General features: G+C 40.5%; 1 protein-coding gene across 2 annotated transcripts in view; it reads left to right on the top strand.

The window, feature by feature from the left end:
• LOC139574437 (leucine-rich repeat and immunoglobulin-like domain-containing nogo receptor-interacting protein 2) overlaps positions 1-19,294 on the top strand; it is a 327,793-nt gene extending 308,499 nt beyond the window's left edge. For both annotated transcript variants that reach the window (XM_071398999.1, XM_071399000.1), the window contains exon 5: positions 15,541-19,294. In XM_071398999.1, the coding sequence (XP_071255100.1) occupies positions 15,553-17,397 (1,845 nt within the window). In that variant the 5' untranslated portion in view covers positions 15,541-15,552 and the 3' untranslated portion in view covers positions 17,398-19,294. The remainder of the gene's footprint in view (positions 1-15,540) is intronic.
• Positions 19,295-20,230: the final 936 nt, after the last annotated feature.

Genomic DNA, 20,230 nt, shown 5'->3' with positions numbered 1-20,230 from the left:
CAAAGCTACAGTAGTGTTGTTCTTGTACTAGTGTGGCTAAGCTACAGTAGTGTTGTTCTTGTACTAGTGTGGCAAAGCTACAGTAGTGTTGTTATTGTACTAGTGTGGCTAAGCTACAGTAGTGTTGTTCTTGTACTAGTGTGGCTAAGCTACAGTAGTGTTGTTCTTGTACTAGTGTGGCTAAACTATAGTAGTGTTATTGTACTAGTGTGGCAAAGCTACAGTAGAGTTGTTCTTGTACTAGTGTGGCAAAGCTACAGTAGTGTTGTTATTGTACTAGTGTGGCAAAGCTACAGTAGTGTTGTTCTTGTACTAGTGTGGCGAAGCTACAGTAGTGTTGTTATTGTACTAGTGTGGCAAAGCTACAGTAGTGTTGTTATTGTACTAGTGTGGCTAAACTACAGTAGTGTTGTTATTGTACTAGTGTGGCAAAGCTACAGTAGTGTTGTTATTGTACTAGTGTGGCAAAGCTACAGTAGTGTTGTTCTTGTACTAGTGTGGTTAAGCTACAATAGTGTTGTTCTTGTACTATTGTGGCAAAGCTACAGTAGTGCTGTTATTGTACTAGTGTGGCTAAGCTACAGTAGTGTTGTTATTGTACTAGTGTGGCGAAGCTACAGTAGTGTTGTTATTGTACTAATGTGGCAAAGCTACAGTAGTGTTGTTATTGTACTAGGGTGGCTAAACTACAGTAGTGTTGTTATTGTACTAGTGTGGCAAAGCTACAGTAGTGTTGTTATTGTACTAGTGTGGCAAAGCTACAGTAGTGTTGTTATTGTACTAGTGTGGAAAAGCTACAGTAGTGTTGTTCTTGTACTAGTGTGGCTAAACTACAGTAGTGTTGTTATTGTACTAGTGTGGCTAAACTACAGTAGTGTTGTTATTGTACTAGTGTGGCAAAGCTACAATAGTGTTGTTATTGTACTAGTGTGGCTAAGCTACAGTAGTGTTGTTCTTGTACTAGTGTTGCTAAGCTACAGTAGTGAGCTTCACTGGTATTGTAACAGCACCATGGGAGAATGTACTTCATGGTATTTGATGTTTTCAACCTAGATCACATACTTTACATAGACACCAGTGCATGCTCTGAGAGAGTTTTAGTTACGCAACTCCCAAGCTTATTAAAGAATAGGCCAGTGTCATGTTGCGCCTTGGCAGGCCATATGTCTGTAACCCATGCCATCTGGTATCCTTTACAAAAATTATTTTAATAATGGATAAACCAAGAAGAGAATGTTCCAGGATTGCCTTCTCATTTCCACCGTCACCTACCTCTTTGATTACATGCAGACGCTCCCTTTAAAAAAGGTGGGTTAATTGCACACTCTGGCAACACAGTAACCTGCAAGTTAATTACATCTTTCCTTCAGGGAAGCGTTATTAGAAGATATAAGGCTTCATTAAAATTATGATTTAATAACTTTTCCATACAATTACCATTATGATGATTGACTGTCATTTCATTCTTGATATCTGGGAAATTCAAATGTCAAAAGCTGCGCTGACATGTATGTTATATGCGCATGTTAACCCCTTAGTACTGTATTTGAGAGCGATCTTGTAGTTAATGATGGGGGTGTGCTGCATGTTGTCTCTGTAGCGTGGAGTGTACTAGAATTAATGAGATGCGGCTCGTGTGTGTGGAGTTGGTGGAGCTTCCGTTCATGTCATGGCCAGGCCAGCATAGTTCAGAAGGAGAGTGTCAGGGACCATGGGCATCCATCTTCCATTCTTTATCCAATTGTGTCCTTCTACAGTAGAATTACCATGACATCACTTTTTCGTTTCCAATTGGCATTAATGCAGCATTTACTTGGAAGTTTGAGTATGAGTAGCATATATCAAGTCATAGAATTTGTTTATTTTTGTCTACCGTGATGTCAGTCATATTCTTTTTGGTACATCGTATAAATCCAAAGCAACTATAACTAGTGGTTATAGTTGCAGCATTTTATTCTGAGCTGCAGGCTTGAGGGCAACCTACACTTAAGTGATAAGGCCCGAGAAGCCAGTGTTTGGATGATATATTGGCACGGGTGTTGTTGATTGAACCGTACCAATATATCCTCCAAACACCAGCTTCGAGGGCATTATCACTTTTATACAACGCTTTACCTACATATTCAAATAATGATTGACATATTTTCATAAACGCTACTTGATTAATTTATTCATACTATTTCATCCTTCCACAAGATATAGTCCCAAAACAAATCTCGGGTTGCTAGAGACGCGACCCAGTCGTTCGTTCTAAATGTTCCATTGCCATATTGGCTGGCAACGTTCTTATCCCTTGCTTGATAGCTAGCCAACTATGGCTAACTTACAGTCACATCAAAAAGTGCAGCCAGAATGACAGAAAGTAGCTTCATTTGCATTTGTTTAAGCTGTTTTCTAGTGACATTTCTTTTGATACATGCATAACAATAAGCTGAGGAGGCTCGATTTCGCCTGGCATAGAACATGTGCTCACTCGTCAGGATACTGTTGTTCAGAGGAGCTAGCCAACAACATAGCTACAGTAACACAATCACTTCAAAAAAGACTGCAATTTTGCTGCGTTTCATTTGAACCTTCTTCAATTTAAATTTTTTGTATATGTCTATAAAAATGATGCCAGCTGAATCATGATTTCGACTGGCTGAAAACGTTGCCTGCCAGTCAGTCTTGTCCCGACTTCCAACATGTTCATTACTATGGGACAGCAGGAGATCGAATTTGAATATTGAAACAATGTTGCAAATGTCTGAGAGACAGGCAGCAAGGTTTATACAAATCTCTGGTGTTGAAAACGAAATGTTAGTCTAAAAGAAATGTGAGATAATGTCTAGATGTATTTTACAGTGGAGATCAACTTCATAAGTTGTTTAGCTGGGCTGATGAGACAATGGATTGTGTAGTCAGATGGAACAGAGTAAATAGGCATTTTAACATCATAGATTTAGCCGATGGCAACTTGTGGAATAGACACCGCCTGGAATGCGGTTCTAACCAATCAGCATTAAGGATTCGACCCACCGGTTGTATAAATATAAATGTACAAGACAACCAAACATGAAAATCCAGCTCCCATGATAGAACACCCAATGGATTTGTTGATGATTACATTTAATTTAGTTCCATTGTAAGTTAATTCCTCTCCTTTTTTCCCAGATCACATTTTGACACTTTGATTATGGTCTTTAAGAGCTTTGATAATTGCAGTCTAAACAAAGAAACCATCTTGGAACATCCGTCTGGAGCGCAGGGACACTTCTGAGTGTGAACAGCCATGGCATTACGTGGGGTGATGGTCACATCACCCCATGAAAGGCCACATCAAACACACTCTGAAGAACTTCCAGTGGAGATATGGGCCAGGCAAACTTCACAAATAATTTTTATTGGTCCATTGCACAGGGGCAAAGTTTTTAAAATCTAAATCCTCAAACTACTTGGGCAAAAACCAAACACCAGGAAATAGGAAGTGTGTCACGGATACTAGGAGTGGTGGGTAGGAGTCAGGCACAGAGAGCAGAGGGTTCAGTGATTTGTAGATTTATTTCTCCGGCACAAAACGGTCACGCCAAATACAGGGCGCATAAACACTGACCAGCCCAAACACAGGGCGAACGATCCAGAGAACAATGAAAAACACATCCACAACCGACAGAGAACACAAATAATCCCGCACAAACCTTATCGGGCCTAACAGGCTTAAATAGACCAAAAATCAAGAAACAAAAAGGAACAGGTGCAACTAATAAGACTAAACTAACAGAAAAGGAAAAAGGGATCGGTGGCGGCTAGTAGACCAGCGACGACGACTGCCGAGTACCGCCCGAACAGGCAGGGGAGCCACCTTCGGTGGGAGTCGTGACAAAGTGCCTGCCTTTTGAGGGTTTTGGGGTTTTGTTCAAGCCTCCTCCTTAGGCTTACTGCATTTAGCGCTGCTTTAGTTGTGTGACCTGGAATGCTATTTACTTTAGATGAATACCTCTTAGAAATAATACATGACAGTGAATTCCATTGCATTTCACTGGGGTGGGTTTATCACCATGAGGGTTAGATGGGCCAAACATTTCATACTCTGTCGGCTGTGCTCTCTGTCGCTATCATCTTTCACTGGGATAATCATTTTTTGTGATTGAGTCGGCATACGAACTCTGTTGAGCTTGGATTTTTCAGTCTAAACAGATGCGTAATGATGAGTTACACAGAATCCACAGAGCATAAACAATCAATTATTGTAGTAAATTATGTTGAATACTTATTTTTTAGGGAAAGTGAGCTAGTTGACATTTATTATTGCTGTGAATGTTACAATTGTCAAGTCTCTGTGATATGCGAGTATTCCCAATTTTAAAGATGTTTTGAAAAGCATCAACTTTTAATGTGAGTATGCATAAATGTTTCTTAATCTATTGTGTGCCACGTTATATTTTACTGACGCCTTATAAAAGAGAAATGGTAGTGGAATGGTTGTTTAAACATCAATGGATTCTTAATTAAATTAATCTCCCATTGAATCTCAATTATTAAACATGGTCATTTCCTTCAGGATGCAACTGAATATTGAACAGCTTCTACAGTATTGCCTATGTGGATGTTTTTGTGAGAAGGAGTACTGTTCACAATCGACTGAGAAAGGGAGGAGGGAGAGGGAGAGGGAGAAAGCTGTGGTGACCCATGGAAGATACCTGGGGAGTGATTGCAATCTCCTGCAAGCTCATTTGGCATTCATACACTCAGACAGTGAGTAGGGCGGCCGGCCTGTATTATCAAATGAGCGCTGCAGCAATATGAGCCTACATTTTGATGTAGCACTCAGTCTCAGGGACAACGCTCAGCTAGCCACCCTAAGGTCATCGCAGAGATGCGAGAGCCAAGAGCACTTGGGGAGAATGGGGAAGCACTATGGTGAAGTCGTGCTGGGCAGGATGGCAATGTGTGTTGGCTGTGACTATGTGAGACAAAAGCCATACACTTTGGCACGTCATAGTTACTCATGTATTACGTCAATGGCCCCGGGTTATTTTGCAAAGCTAAGAGCAGCATCCAGGGGCCGAAAGGCCCCATGTGTTTTGAGTGATTATATGGAAATGAAGTTAATCAAGAAATTCTAACTATAATGCGAGAAGACTATGTTGTAATACTTTATTTACACCTGCTTGTGGTGAAATAATACATGTGGAATTCAACACTTTAACAAACAATATCTATCCGTTTCCAAGTGCCAATCCATTTTGCATGCTTGTCAAGATCTTCTCCCAGCAACCCCCAGTGTAACAAGGTCTTCTCCCAGCAACCCCCACTGTTTCAACTGTCAGCAACCTCTCACGGACGTTGAAAGAAGAGGACCAAGGCGCAGCGTGTTGAGCGTACATTTTCTTTTTATTAGAAAAGACGCCGAACAAAACAATAAACACTACAAAACAAACCCGTGAAGCTAAAGGCTATGTGCCATAAACAAAGTTAACTTCCCACAAAGACAGGTGGGAAAAACGGCTACCTAAGTATGGTTCTCAATCAGAGACAACAATAGATAGCTGTCCCTGATTGAGAACCCTACCCGGCCAAAACATAGAAATAAGAAATTATAGGACATAGAATACCCACCCCAACTCACACCCTGACCAAACCAAAATAGAGACATAAAAAGGATCTCTAAGGTCAGGGCGTGACAGTACCCCCACTGTTTCAACTGTTACAACTGTCTTCAACATGTTCTGTATGCATAATCAGAGTAGTGGTATCAAACCCACCTAGGATCAACATGTACTGTATGCAGAATCAGAGTAGTGGTATCAGACCCACCTAGGCTCAACATGTACTGTATGCAGAATCAGAGTAGTGGTATCAGACCCACCTAGGATCCAACCTGGCCCTAATTTGTGTCTGAATGTCTTGTCTGTGTAGCATTTTGCTGTCATCAGAGCAGCCCTTCTAGCTTGTTCTGCCCATGATGATAGTGCACTCTGTACATAATAGCTTTTCTATGCACCGGACTCAGGTGAGGGAGCACAATCATGAGCCTGCTCTTGTCCTGATTAGAAGCACTCTCCATAATTCACTGTGCTATTTCACTGGTGGACAGAGATGTGTGGCGAGGGTCTGTGTGTGTGTGTGTGTGTGTCTGTGTGTGTGTGTGTGGTGCGAGCGGGAGGGGGGATATTGGTCACACATGTATGACATACTTACTACATACAGTCCCAGTCAAAAGTTTGGACACACCTACTCATTCATTTTTATTATTGACTACATTGTTGATTAATAGTGAAGACATCAAAACTATGAAATAACACATATGGAATCATGTAGTAACCAAAAAAAGTGTTAAACAAATCAAAATATATTTCATATTTGAGATTATTCAAAGTAGGCACCCTTTGCCTTGATGACAGCTTTGCACACTCTTTGCATTCTCTCAACCAGATTCACCTTTTCCAACAGTTAAGTGTTTCATGAATTCTAAATAAATCATTGACAGTGTAACCAGTAAAGCACACCCACACCATCACACAGCTTTACCTGGAATGCTTTTCCAACAGTCTTGAAGGAGTTCCCACATGTGCTGAGCACTTGTTGGCTGCTTTTCATTCACTCTGCGGTCCAACTCATCCCAAACCACCTCAATTGGTTTGAGGTCGGGTGATTGTGGAGGCCAGGTCATCTTATGCAGCACTCCATCACTCTCCTTCTTGGTCAAATAGCCCTTCCAAAGCCTGGATCATTGTCCTGTAGAAAAACAAATGATAGTCCCACTAAGCGCAAACCAGATTGGATGGCATATCGCTGCAGAAAGCTATGGTAGCCATGCTGGTTAAGTGTGTCTTGAATTCTAAATCATCAAATCAAATCAAATTTATTTATATAGCCCTTCTTACATCAGCTGATATCTCAAAGTGCTGTACAGAAACCCAGCCTAAAACCCAAAACAGCAAGCAATGCAGGTGTAGAAGCACGGTGGCTAGGAAAAACTCCCTAGAAAGGCCAAAACCTAGGAAGAAACCTAGAGAGGAACCAGGCTATGAGGGGTGGCCAGTCCTCTTCTGGCTGTGCCGGGTGGAGATTATAACAGAACATGGCCAAGATGTTCAAATGGTCATAAATGACCAGCATGGTCAAATAATAACAATCACAGTAGTTGTCGAGGGTGCAGCACCTCAGGAGTAAATGTCAGTTGGCTTTTCATAGCCGATCATTAAGAGTATCTCTACCGCTCCTGCGGTCTCTAGAGAGTTGAAAACAGCAGGTCTGGGACAGGTAGCACGTCCGGTGAACAGGTCAGGGTTCCATAGCCGCAGGCAGAACAGTTGAAACTGGAGCAGCAGCACGGCCAGGTGGACTGGGGACAGCAAGGAGTCATCATGCCAGGTAGTCCTGAGGCATGGTCCTAGGTCTCAGGTCCTCAGAGAGAGAGAAAGAAAGAGAGAAAGAGAGAATTAGAGAGAGCATACTTAAATTCACACAGGACACCGGATAAGACAGGAGAAGTACTCCAGATATTACAAACTGACCCTAGCCCCCCGACACATAAACTACTGCAGCATAAATACTGGAGGCTGAGACAGGAGGGGTCAGGAGACACTGTGGCCCCATCCGATGATACCCCCGGACAGGGCCAAACAGGCAGGATATAACCCCATCCACTTTGCCAAAGCACAGCCCCCACACCACTAGAGTGATATCTTCAACCACCAACTTACCATCCTGAGACAAGGCCGAGTATAGCCCACAGACAGTGTCACCAGCAAAGCACCATCACACCTCCTCCTCCATGCTTCACGTTTGGAACCACACATGCGGAGATAATCCGTTCACCTACTCTGCATCTCACAAAGACACGGCATTTGAAACCAGAAATCTCAAATTTGGACTGATCAGACCAAAGGACAGATTTTCACTGGTCTAATGTCCATTGCTCGTGTTTCTTGGCCCAATCAAGTCTCTTCTTATTATTGGTGTCTTTTACCAAAATAGGGCTGTCTTCTGTATTCCAACCCTACCTTGTCACAACACAATTGATTGACTCAAAAACATTAAGAAGGTAAGAAATTCCACAAATGAACTTTTAACAAGGCACACCTGTTAATTGAAATGCATTCCAGGTGACTACCTCATGATGCTGGTTGAGAGAATGCCAAGAGTGTGCAAAGCTGTCATCAAGGGTGGCAACTTTGAAGAATCTCAAATAGGAAATATATTTGTATTTGTTTAACACTTTTTTAGTTACTACATGATATGTGTTATTTCATAGTGTTGATGTCTTCACTACTATTCTACAATGTAGAAAATATTTTAAAAAATATTTTAAAAAACCCTGGAATGATTAGGCGTGTCCAAACTTTTGACTGGTACTGTATGTGTACAGCATAATATGTTAGTATTATTGTTGTATTATAGATGTGGGCCAAACAGTTATGTTTTCATATGTAGTCATTAAAATGGATATGAAAAATAATAATAATATCATAATAATAATAATAATAATTGTGTAATAGCAATTTAAACATGATTGTTTAGTAAACATCTTTAATTCTTCCCTATATGCCGTAATGACGGCATGTTTGTGTTTCCTAAACTTTGTAATGTTGTATTTGTGCTCGCAGGGAGTCGTGCTGATTATTCTCATTACAGTTCAGTTTAGTACACGTCATGACACACCTGATGAAGCGGGAATAGTCTTTTCACAACCTGTTTCACAATCTGTCTATAAAGAGCAGTGGATTCCATGGAAATTATTGTAAATATTTTCTGTCCCTTCAATGAATATTTTACATATTAATATAGTATACCATACATATACAATCATATTGTTTATATTCTTTTATAATCCGGTACAAAATTCTACCAAATGTTTTAAGACGTAGTTTATGAAGTAGACTTTATTTGAATTCCTCCCACTATTCCTACTTGCTTTTTAAATATGTCTTTACAGTTGTCATATCACATATTGTCTATCAAGTCTATGTTGTTGGGAGCTGATATGAACTGACCACTGCCTACAGACTGTGGCCTCCTAGTGGTCAGAAGGACAAGCACACAACAAAGCAGTATGTATGATGCAGGTGATGTACTGTATTTGTATCCACAGTAAGTTTGGTATACTTAAGAGTGTCAGATAAAATACGCATTACAGGTGAAGGAATAAGGCTTCAGCCCATCCTATTACTACCCTACTCTCTTCTCCTGAAGACCTGAGCAGACACATCTTGACTACAGATGCTACTATTTCAGAGTGTAATTGATTTGATTCTTCCACCATTTGTTTGGACACCATTTAAATGAATGTTTAAATTGGATTTTAAAAATGTATTAACCTCCCGGACCTTCATTTATTAGCCTTCGCAGCTTTTGTGATAATCTGTATAATTACCAGCCTAATGTTCTCCCCCTTAGGTTGTGCCCTCCAACAATTTCTACTTGTTGATTGTGTTCACTATTAATTGTGTTTGGACTTTGGAAATTCGCATGCATTTCCCATCATGTTTTTTTCTTCCATTAACATTTTGCAGCTTGTGTGTTCTTTGACATATGAGGGGTTGTGTGTAGGAAAATCAATACAATCATGCTCATTGTTTCACTGCATAAGGGTCAGAGAAACCGACAATATGCTCCTGTAGTAACAATAGAGCTGTTTCTATGTGAAGAAAAAACACGGAGATGGAAATAGATGGAACATCTTTGATTAAAAAAGGTTGAATTCGGCTTAGCAAAAACACGTATCACTTGTGGACTTCATGAAAGAATTGTTAGCAATAGATTTGTCATATTCCTTAAATTGTATTGTACTATCAATTCCTCACTTGACAATATGAACGTACAGTGCCTTCATAACGTATTCATACCCCTTGACTTATTCCTCATTTTGTTGTGTTACAGCCTAAAATCAAAATTGATTAACTTTTACTTGGTACTCATCCCGGATCCGGGAGCACCCTCATCAGTAAAAAAGCTGACTATCATAGCCTAGCATAGCGCCACAAGTAAATACTAGCATCTAAATATCATGAAATCACAAGTCCAAGACACCAGATGAAAGATACACATCTTGTGAATCCAGCCATCATTTCTGATTTTTAAAATGTTTTACAGGGAAGACACAATATGTATTTCTATTAGCTAACCACGATAGCAAAAGACCCAACTTTTTTTTCTCCACCATTTTTTTACTGCATAGGTAGCTATCACAAATTCGACCAAATAAAGATATAAATAGTCACTAACCAAGAAACAACTTCATCAGACGACAGTCTGATAACAGATTTATTGTATAGCATATGTTTTGTTCGAAAGATTTGCATATTTCAGGTATAAATCATAGTTTTACATTGCAGCCACCATCACAAAATCTCACCAAAGCAGCTAGAATAACTACAGAGACCAACGTGAATTACCTAAATACTCATCATAAAACATTTATGGAAAATACACAGCGTACAGCAAATGAAAGACAAACATCTTGTGAATCCAGCCAATATTTCAGATTTGTTAAGTGTTTTACAGCGAAAACACAATATAGCATTATATTAGCTTACTACAATAGCCAACCACACAGGAGCATTGATTCATGCACGTTAGCGATAGCGAATAAACCAGCAAAAGATATTACATTTTTCACTAACCTTCTCAAAACTTCATCAGATGACAGTCCTATAACATCATATTACACAATACATATATGGTTTGTTCGAAAATGTGCATATTTAGCGGCACAAATCGTGGTTATACAATGAGAATAGTAGCCAAACTGCAAACAAAATGTCGGGAGAAATCTTGGGAGAGGCACCTAATCTAATCAATAACTAATCATAAACTTGACTAAAAAATACAGGTTAGACAGCAAATGAAAGATACATTAGTTCTTAATGCAACCGCTGTGTTAGATTTTTAAAATTAACGTTACTACGACATACAGCGTGCGTTAAAGCGAGACCGCACCAAAATTAATGGCGGAATAATAGTTTAACATTTTTCAACAGAAATACGAATTAACATCATAAATAGTTCTTACTATTTGATGAGCTTCCATCAGAATCTTGTGCAAGTTGTCCTTTGTCCAGAATAATCGTTGCTCGGTTGTAGATTGTCGTCTTCAACTTTGGAATTAGCAGCAAACATTAGCCATGTGGCGAAGACGTGTCCAACTCACCGTAACGCAGCACAAATAAAATACCGAAAATCGCAATATACTGATATAAACTGATATAACTTGGTTTAAAATAACTACATTATGATGTTTTTAACACCTATATCGAATAAAATCAGAGCCGGATATATCTAACGCCTATAACGAGAGCTTTTCAGAATGCAATCTTGAGGTCTGTCTTGCGCCATGACGAACATTGAAAAGACTGCACACCCGGTTCCAAGAGCTTTTGTACGGCCTCAGATCTACCTAGACACCTCATTCCAATTCTCACTGCTTACTGACATCTAGGGGAAGGCTTATGCAGTGCATGTCGACCCATAGATTACATGCAAATTAATAAACTGACCCTGGAACAGAGTGCCCGATTTCAGATTTCTCACTTCCTGACAGGAAGTTTGCTGCAAAATGAGTTCTGTTTTACTCACAGATATAATTCATACGGTTTTAGAAACTAGAGAGTGTTATCTATCCAATAGTAATAATAATATGCATATTGTACGAGCAAGAATTGAGTACGAGGCAGTTTAATTTGGGAATGAATTTTTACAAAGTCGAAATGGCGCCCCCCTATTGAGATCTTGGGATCTCGTTAACGGGATCGATATGACAACAGCCAGTGAAAGTGCAGGGCGCCAAATTCAAAACAACAGAAATCTCATAATTAAAATCCCTCAGACATACAAGTATTTTACACCATTTTAAAGATACAATTGTTGTTAATCCCACCACAGTGTCCGATTTCAAAAAGGCTTTACGACGAAAGCACAACATATTATTATGTTAGGTCAGCACCTATTCACAGAAAAACACTGCCATTTTTCCAGCCAAAGAGAGGAGTCACAAAAAGAAGAAATAGAGATAAAATTAATCACTAACCTTTGATGATCTTCATCAGATGACACTCATAGGACTTCATGTTACACAATACATGTATGTTTTATATCCAAAGATCTCAGTTTACATTGGCGCGTTATGGTCAGTAATGTTTTGCCACATCAATTTACAGAAATACTCATAATAAACATTGATAAAAGATACAAGTATTATACATGCAACTTTTGATAAACCTCTCCTTAATGCAACCGCTGTCAGATTTCAAAAAAACTTTACGGAAAAAGCACACCATGCTATAATCTTAGTACGGCGCTCAGAACCCAAACAAGCCATAAAGATATCCGCCATGTTGTTGAGTCAACAGATGTCAGAATAGCATTATAAATATTCACTTACCTTTGATGATCTTCATCAGAATGCACTCCCAGGAATCCCAGTTCCACAATAAATGTTTGATTTGTTCTATAAAGTCCATAATTTAGGTCCAAATACCTCCTTTTTGTTCACACGTTCAGTACACAATCCAAACTCATGACGCTCTTGCAAGTCCATGCGAAAGTTCAGACGAAAAGTCATATTACAGTTCGTAGAAACATGTCAAACGAAGTATAGAATCAATCTTTAGGATGTTTTTAACATAAATCTTCAATAATGTTCCAACCGGAGAATTCCTTTGTCTGTAGAAATGCGATGGAATGCATGTCTAACTATCACATGAACGCGCATGGTCAGCTCATGGCACTCTGCCAGAGCCCTGACTCAAAGAGCCCTCATTCCCCCCTCCTTCACAGTAGAAGCATCAAACAAGGTTCTAAAGACTTTTGACATCTAGTGGAAGCCTTAGGAAGTGCAATATGACCAATATCCCACTGTGTATTCGATAGGCGATGAGTTGAAAGACTACAAACCTCAGATTTCCCACTTCCTGGTTGGATTTTTTCTCAGGTTTTTGCCTGCCATATGAGTTCTGTTATACTCACAGACATCATTCAAACAGTTTTAGAAACGTCAGAGTGTTTTCTATCCAAATCTACTAATAATATGCATATATTAGCAACTGGGCCTGAGTAGCAGGCAGTTTACTCTGGGCACCTTATTCATCCAAGCTACTCAATACTGCCCCCAGCCATAAGAAGATAAACATATGTTTTTTTTCACCCATCTATCTACCCACAATACCACATAGTGAAAACATGTTTTTGGAAATGTTTGCAAATGTATTAAAAATGAATCAATACATGTTAGAATCACATTTGGCAGCGATTACTGCTGTGAGTCTTTTTCTGCATAAGTCTCTAAGAGCTTTCCACACCTGGATTGTACAATATTTGCACATCATTCTTTTTTTTATTCTTCAAGCTCTGTCAAGTTGGTTGTTGATCATTGATTTTCAAGGCGATTTAAGTCAAAATTGTAACTAGGCCACTCAGGAACATTCAGTGCCGTCTTGGTAAGCAACTCCAGGGTATATTTGGCCTGGTGTTTTTGGTTATTGTCCTGCTGAAAGGTGAAATTGTCTCCCAGTGTCTGTTAGAAAGTAGACTGAAACAGGTTTTCCCGTAGAATTTTTCCTGTGCTTAGCTCTATTCTGTTTCTTTTCCTCCTAAAAACAAACTCACTTGCATATGACAAGCATACTCATAACATAATGCAGCCACCACCATTCTTGAAAATAGGAAGAGTAGTACTGAGTGATGTATTGGAGTTGTATTCAGGACATGAAGTTCATTCCTTTGCCACATGTTTTGCAGTTTTACTTTAGTGCCTTTTTGCAAACATGATGCATGTTTTGGAATATTTTTATTCTGTGCAGGCTTCCTTCTTTTCACTCTGTCAATTGGGTTAGTATTGTGGAGTAACTGCCATGTTGTTGATCCATGCTCAGTTTTCTGAGGATCACAACCATTAAACTCTGTATGTTACGTTCTGACCATAGTTCCTTTTTTATGTCTTTATTTTGGTTTGGTCAGGGCGTGAGTTGGGGTGGGCATTCTATGTTGTTTTTCTATGTTTTCCATTTCTGTGTTTGGCCTGGTATGGTTCTCAATCAGAGGCAGCTGTCGATCGTTGTCTCTGATTGAGAATCATACTTAGGTAGCCTGTTTTCCCCATTTTGGTTGTGGGTGATTGTTTCCTGTTTTTGTGTTTGTTTCACCATTCAGGACTGTTTCGGTTTTTGTTGTCATTCACTTTGTTATTTTTGTATTTTGTCGTGTTCAGTTATATTAAAATATTATGGACACTTACCACGCTGCGTATTGGTTCGAGCCTTCATACTCCTCGTGTGAAGAGGAGGAAAGCCGTTATACTGTAACTGTTTTAAAGTCACCATTGGCCTCATGGTGAAATCCCTGAGTGGTTTCCTTCCTCACCGGCAACTGAGTTAGGAAGGACACCTGTATGGGTGTTCTTCACCATGCTCAAGGGGACATTCAACTTTTTTTTAGACATCTACCAATAGGTGCCTTTCTTTGCGAGGCATTGGAAAACCTCCCTGGTCTTTGTGGTTGAATCTGTGTTTGAAATTCACTACTCAACTAAGGGAACATACACTTATCTGTATGTGGGGATTACAGAGATGAGGTAGTCATTAAGAAATCATGTTAAACACTATTATTTCACACAGAATTAGTCCATGTATATTATTATGTTACTTGTTAAGCACATTTTTACTCCTGAACTTATTTAGTCTTGCCATGACAAAGGGGTTATAGACATTTCAGCTTTTCATTTGAAATGTATTTGTAAACATTTCTAAAAACATAATTCGCATTATGGGGTATTGTGTGTAGGCCAGTTTTACAAAATCTATATTTAATAAATTTTAAATTCAGGCTGTAACACAACACAATTTGGAAAAATTCAAGGGGTGTTTCAGAAGGCACTGCACATAGGTGAAGCCCCATTGCTTAGCTGCTGCTTATGGACTTGTTTGTCTTAGATATTTTGCACTTAATATATAGAAATCATACTATATCCACTGAAGTCCTTGGTTAGAATAATTATCAGATAGCCTCCACAGACTTATCATAGAGGCAGTTTCCTTTCTTCTCCACTCTTCTCCCTTCGTCAGTTTGCTTTGGCTAAAACACAACAAAAGACGGCAGACTGTTTGAACTGATTGTGGTGTGAGAAGACAACCTATGTAACAAATTACTTTTGGCAATTTGTTCTTAAATTCTGAGAATAAACCAATGGAAGATAAGAGCAAAATTGTGAAGTTGTGCCTGTATGTTGACTAAGTGAGCCAGTGGATATAGGGGTGTGATCGCTGGCCAAAACTGCAATAGAAAGAAAGGATGATTCAGGATGTTGGAAATGAGGCATTTGCATCAGAGAATCTAATATGACCTTCATTTTTATTGAGATAAGATGCCAGTCAATTTCACCACAATAGTAAAATGACGTCATCCATTTAGATTCCATTTATAATCCCAAAATAATTTCCTTCAAAAGATTGCTTAAGCATGTGGATTGACACCCATTAAGGTTTTTACACATTCCTTATTTTTACCAATTTATGCTCTCTAATTGTGTGCTCTTTCTGTCTGTTTTCCCTCTCTTTCTTGTAGAGCCGTGACAGAATGGTCGACTGTATGAGCAAAGTCATGCTGCACACAGCCCTCTCATGCTGGCAACCGTTCCTGGGACTGGCTCTAGTGGCCGTCTTTGTGGGTTCTGCCCTGGGATGTCCCGCCCGCTGTGACTGCTCAGCCCAGAGCAAGTCAGTCATGTGCCACCGCAAACGCCTACCGAGCATCCCAGACGGCATCCCCATCGAGACCAGGATCCTGGACCTGAGCAAGAACAAGCTGCAGGCCGTCAACCCAGATGACTTTGCCCCCTACCCTGGACTAGAGGATCTGGACCTCAGTGGGAACATTATCAGCTATGTGGAGCCGGGGGCCTTCAACCCTCTGTACAGTATGCACTCGCTCAGTCTCAAAAGCAACCGCATCAAGCTTATTCCCCTGGGGGTCTTCACAGGCTTGTCCAACCTCACACGGCTGGATGTCAGCGACAACAAGATTGTCATCCTGCTGGACTACATGTTCCAGGACTTGCACAACCTGAAGTTCCTGGAGGTGGGTGACAATGACCTGGTGTACATCTCCCACCGGGCCTTCAGTGGACTGCTGAGCCTACAGACACTAACCCTGGAGAGATGCAACCTAACAGTGGTGCCCACTGAGGCCCTGTCCCATCTGCACAACTTGGTCAGACTTCACCTCCGATACCTCAGCATCAGCACATTGCAAGCCTACTCCTTCAAGAAGCTTTTCCGGCTGCGCCACCTGGAGATTGACAGCTGGACCTCGCTGGACAGTGTGCCTGCCAACACGCTACACAGCCTCAACCTGACCACGCTTTTCATCACCAACACTAACCTGTCCACCTTCCCATACCAGGCCCTAAAGCACCTGCACTACCTAACACACCTCAACCTGTCCTTCAACCGCATCAGACACATCGAGGGGGGAATGCTGTTTGAGTTGGTGCGCCTGAGGGAACTTCATCTAGTTGGGGCCCAGTTGTCGACCATTGAACCGTACGCATTTCAGGGCCTCCGGTGGCTCAAAGTCCTCAATGTTTCCCACAACCATTTGGACACCCTGGAGAAGGGTGTCTTCCAAGCCCCTGAGGCTCTGGAGGTCCTCTTGATCGACGACAACCCCCTGGTGTGCGACTGTCGCCTCATGTGGATCCTGCAGAAAAGGCACTCCATCTTCTTTGGTGACTCGCAGCCAGAGTGCAGCACCCCTGAGGGTATCCGCGGAAGGCCTTTCAGGGAATTCAAGGAGACCCTGCTATCCTATTACGTGACATGCACCAAGCCAAAAATCCGGGAGAACAAGACACAGACGATAGCAGTGGACGAGGGCCAGTCAGCGAAACTACACTGCAGTGCTGAAGGGATCCCCAGGCCGGTGGTGTCGTGGCTGTCCCCACGCCGGCGCCTCCTCACCAACAAGAGCTACGGTAGAGTCAAGGTCCACAACAATGGGACGCTGGAGATCAAGGTGGCCGAGGTGCAGGACGGGGGCGTGTACCTTTGCATGGCAACCAACACGGCGGGTAACGACTCATTGATGGCCTCCCTAGCAGTGAAAAGCCTGGGGTCGCTCTACGCAAACAGGACCCAGTACTACACAGATCCCAGCAACGCCACTACCAATGGGACTAGCAACGTGACCTACGGCTTGGACCTAAAGACTATCTTAGTGTCGACAGCAATGGGATGTTTCACATTCCTGGGGGTGGTCTTGTTCTGCTTTCTGCTACTGTTCGTTTGGAGCCGGGGCAAGGGAAAGCATAAAAACAACATAGATATTGAATATGTCCCTCGGTCCAAGTCTAATGGCACTTCTGTAGATGGAGGGGCAGAGGGACAAGCTGGACCTCATCGCTTTAACATGAAAATGATCTAACACGGTTTGTGAATCTGGGAATCCATATGTTGGGAATGCTCTAAGGATTAAGTCTTTTTATTGCAAATGGAACAACATTTCCCACTACTTCAGGAGAATGCTACTGGGCAATTCTATGGTAACAGAGTGATACTGAGGCTCAGATTTTTCACTTTGAAATGTATGCCAAACAAAAACCAATGATTGCAAAGTTAAACAAACCCTACAACTCTATGCACAAGGACTAGTTTTATTAATTTCCACAGACATTTTTACAAACACACTTGAAGAACATTGCAGATGCAACGTTTGGTAACAGAATGACGGCACCAACAGCACAAACCATCATTCTGTGGCCAAACTTTGCATCTGCACTGTTCTTCAATTAAATGTATTTTTGTAAAAACAAAAACGTGAAAATTGTTTAAAGCAGTTCTTGTGCATAGAGTTCTATGGTTTGTTTAACTTTGCAGTCAATGGTTTTTGTTTGACATACATTTTATAGGTAACATTGAAGTACCTTACTGTGATTGTTTTCAATTAAAGAAACAAAAATTGCAATTTCTCAAGCAAGAATTTTGCCAGGACCGTCTGGGAGTGGTCTAAGTGGAGAGGGGAAAACTGATAATTAGCTTTTATTGGCAGAGAGGTTTGTAACTCTTTGTTATTGGTCTATTAACTAATTTAACGCCAGGTGGTGTCACCAGAATGGCCAAAACTCCATCCCACCAAAACAGGCTGAGATTTCTCTTACACTAAAAAGGCATTACCATACTATTCACAATTTCACAGTATTATTTCAACCTCATAGTGTGGAAATATAAAAGGAAAATAACTGGAGAATCACTTTTTTGACTGCACTGGGCCCTTTAAAGTGAAGAAATCAGAGTATCAGGATCACCCTTTGGTTTACTAGGAATGGAAAAAGTACTGCAGAGTGCCGTAACAGGACACAGGAGTGCAATCCCCAACTATGGCATCTTATTGGATACAATGCCAGGACATTGTGACAAATGTTCTTGCTGTTGCTAGTGAGCTTGTCCACAACGGATCCTCCGAAATGATCTGAATCTCTACCCAGGGGACCCGAAAGGAACAGGTGTCATAATCAAGCTTTTCAAATTCTATTTACATGCCCAAGTCCAGTATTGGGTTTAAAGACACTACAGAACCGTGTACAGTACACATTTGTATCGAAAGGTATTACTCTTATTGATTTGGTCCACCATGCTTACTCACCGAACAGATTGATGAAACAGAGCATTCCCTCCAACCATAATCTTTGCATATATGTACTTAATGCTTCATTATGTACAGGTATGTACATACTCATTTAAACAAACTGTTCATAGCAATACTCGTGGGATGCAATGTCAGCCAAAATCTCAATCCCCCCCCCAACAAGCAAAATGGTAACTCTTCACTTGTGAAATTGCCCATGAATATAGGAAAGGGCTTCTACAGGATTGCAATGTCACACTGGAGAAAATATATCCCTGTTCCCCAAATATACCCCTAGATATTGAAGATATTTTTGTTTATTGTCAACCATAAAGGAAAAAGATTTTATTTATCAAAGTGGTTTGAGGGTTTTACAAAAGTGAGTATCATAACACTATTCTGGGAGAAATAATCACATTTGATGATTTAGAAGTTGACATATTGGTCAGAGAACCTACATGGACCACTTTCCTGTCCTTTTCTTGTCTCTTTTTATTCCTTTGACTGTAACCTTTGCCTGATGGCAAAATACGTGTCCAGCTTACTACAGTGAAGTTGTCATCTTTTCTCCCCAGTAAAACATTTGGACTTTGTTGTGGTAGTTCCTCATTTTTGTTGTTGAATCATTTAGATTGTGAAAAGTTCAAAGTAAAATAAAAAAAATCATGTATGTGAAATAAAATAATATTTATTTGTACCATTTAGTGTGTCTATATATTTACTGCAATGAAGCAATAGAGGGTCATGATCAGTATATAATATGCCTGTTGAACATCTGGAAACAGCATAGTAACATTAGCATATGGTTGAATACAATTGTTAAAATAGAACATATCAAATATCAATCACTGGCACCAAGGAAACTGTCTTACAATGTATGCTAATTCTAAGGGTTATTTGTATTTCTACAACATCAGATGAAGTTGACAAGTCCATTCGAGGAACGAGATCTGCAGAAACACAAATACGACAGATCACAGGTTGAGAAAATGAAATGGTTGGGGCATTGCCTTTCCAGAATGTACAATTAAGCACACATTCTCCCTTTTACTCAAACCATAACCTTTGAATATTACATTTTTATCATGCAAAAAAGTCTGATATCCCCCTCTAACCTTTCAAATCAGAAGAGGGAACAGGGCAAAATGTCTAGTGCCTAAGTCTGGACAGCATGATGTTGCAGGTAGTGTGCACCAGGAGGAAGGCACTATCAGAGGTGTAATCTGGAGGAATGCAGTTAACCTTCTGACACAGTCCAGATGAGCACCTGGAGGCGTTACATTTATCAGTGAGATGAAGACTGCAAACCGGAGGGGTATCCTGGGTTAAGAAGATAGCAGATTGCAATGCTACAGAAGATACAATGCTGCCCAATTCACTATATTCACAAGACTGATTTATTACGTTGTTCTCTATTTAATGTGTGCCAGTGTTTTTCCTCTGTCTTTATATGTTTACATCCTATTCTCTTGCTTTACAGTTAATGTTGCCTGTGTTGTTAGCTTGAAAATGTAATTTTATGTCATGATTTTTACTATTTTACCCAATTTTTCTCCCAAATTTGAAGCTTGTCTCATCGCTGCAACTCTACAACGGGCTCGGGAGGTGAAGGTCGAGTCATGCGTCTTCCGAA

Source organism: Salvelinus alpinus, chromosome 4 (assembly GCF_045679555.1).
Source record: "Salvelinus alpinus chromosome 4, SLU_Salpinus.1, whole genome shotgun sequence".
Taxonomy (NCBI): Eukaryota; Metazoa; Chordata; class Actinopteri; order Salmoniformes; family Salmonidae; genus Salvelinus; species Salvelinus alpinus.
The sequence above is the reverse complement of the archived record's forward strand: the minus strand, read 5'-3'. Positions and strand labels throughout refer to the sequence as shown.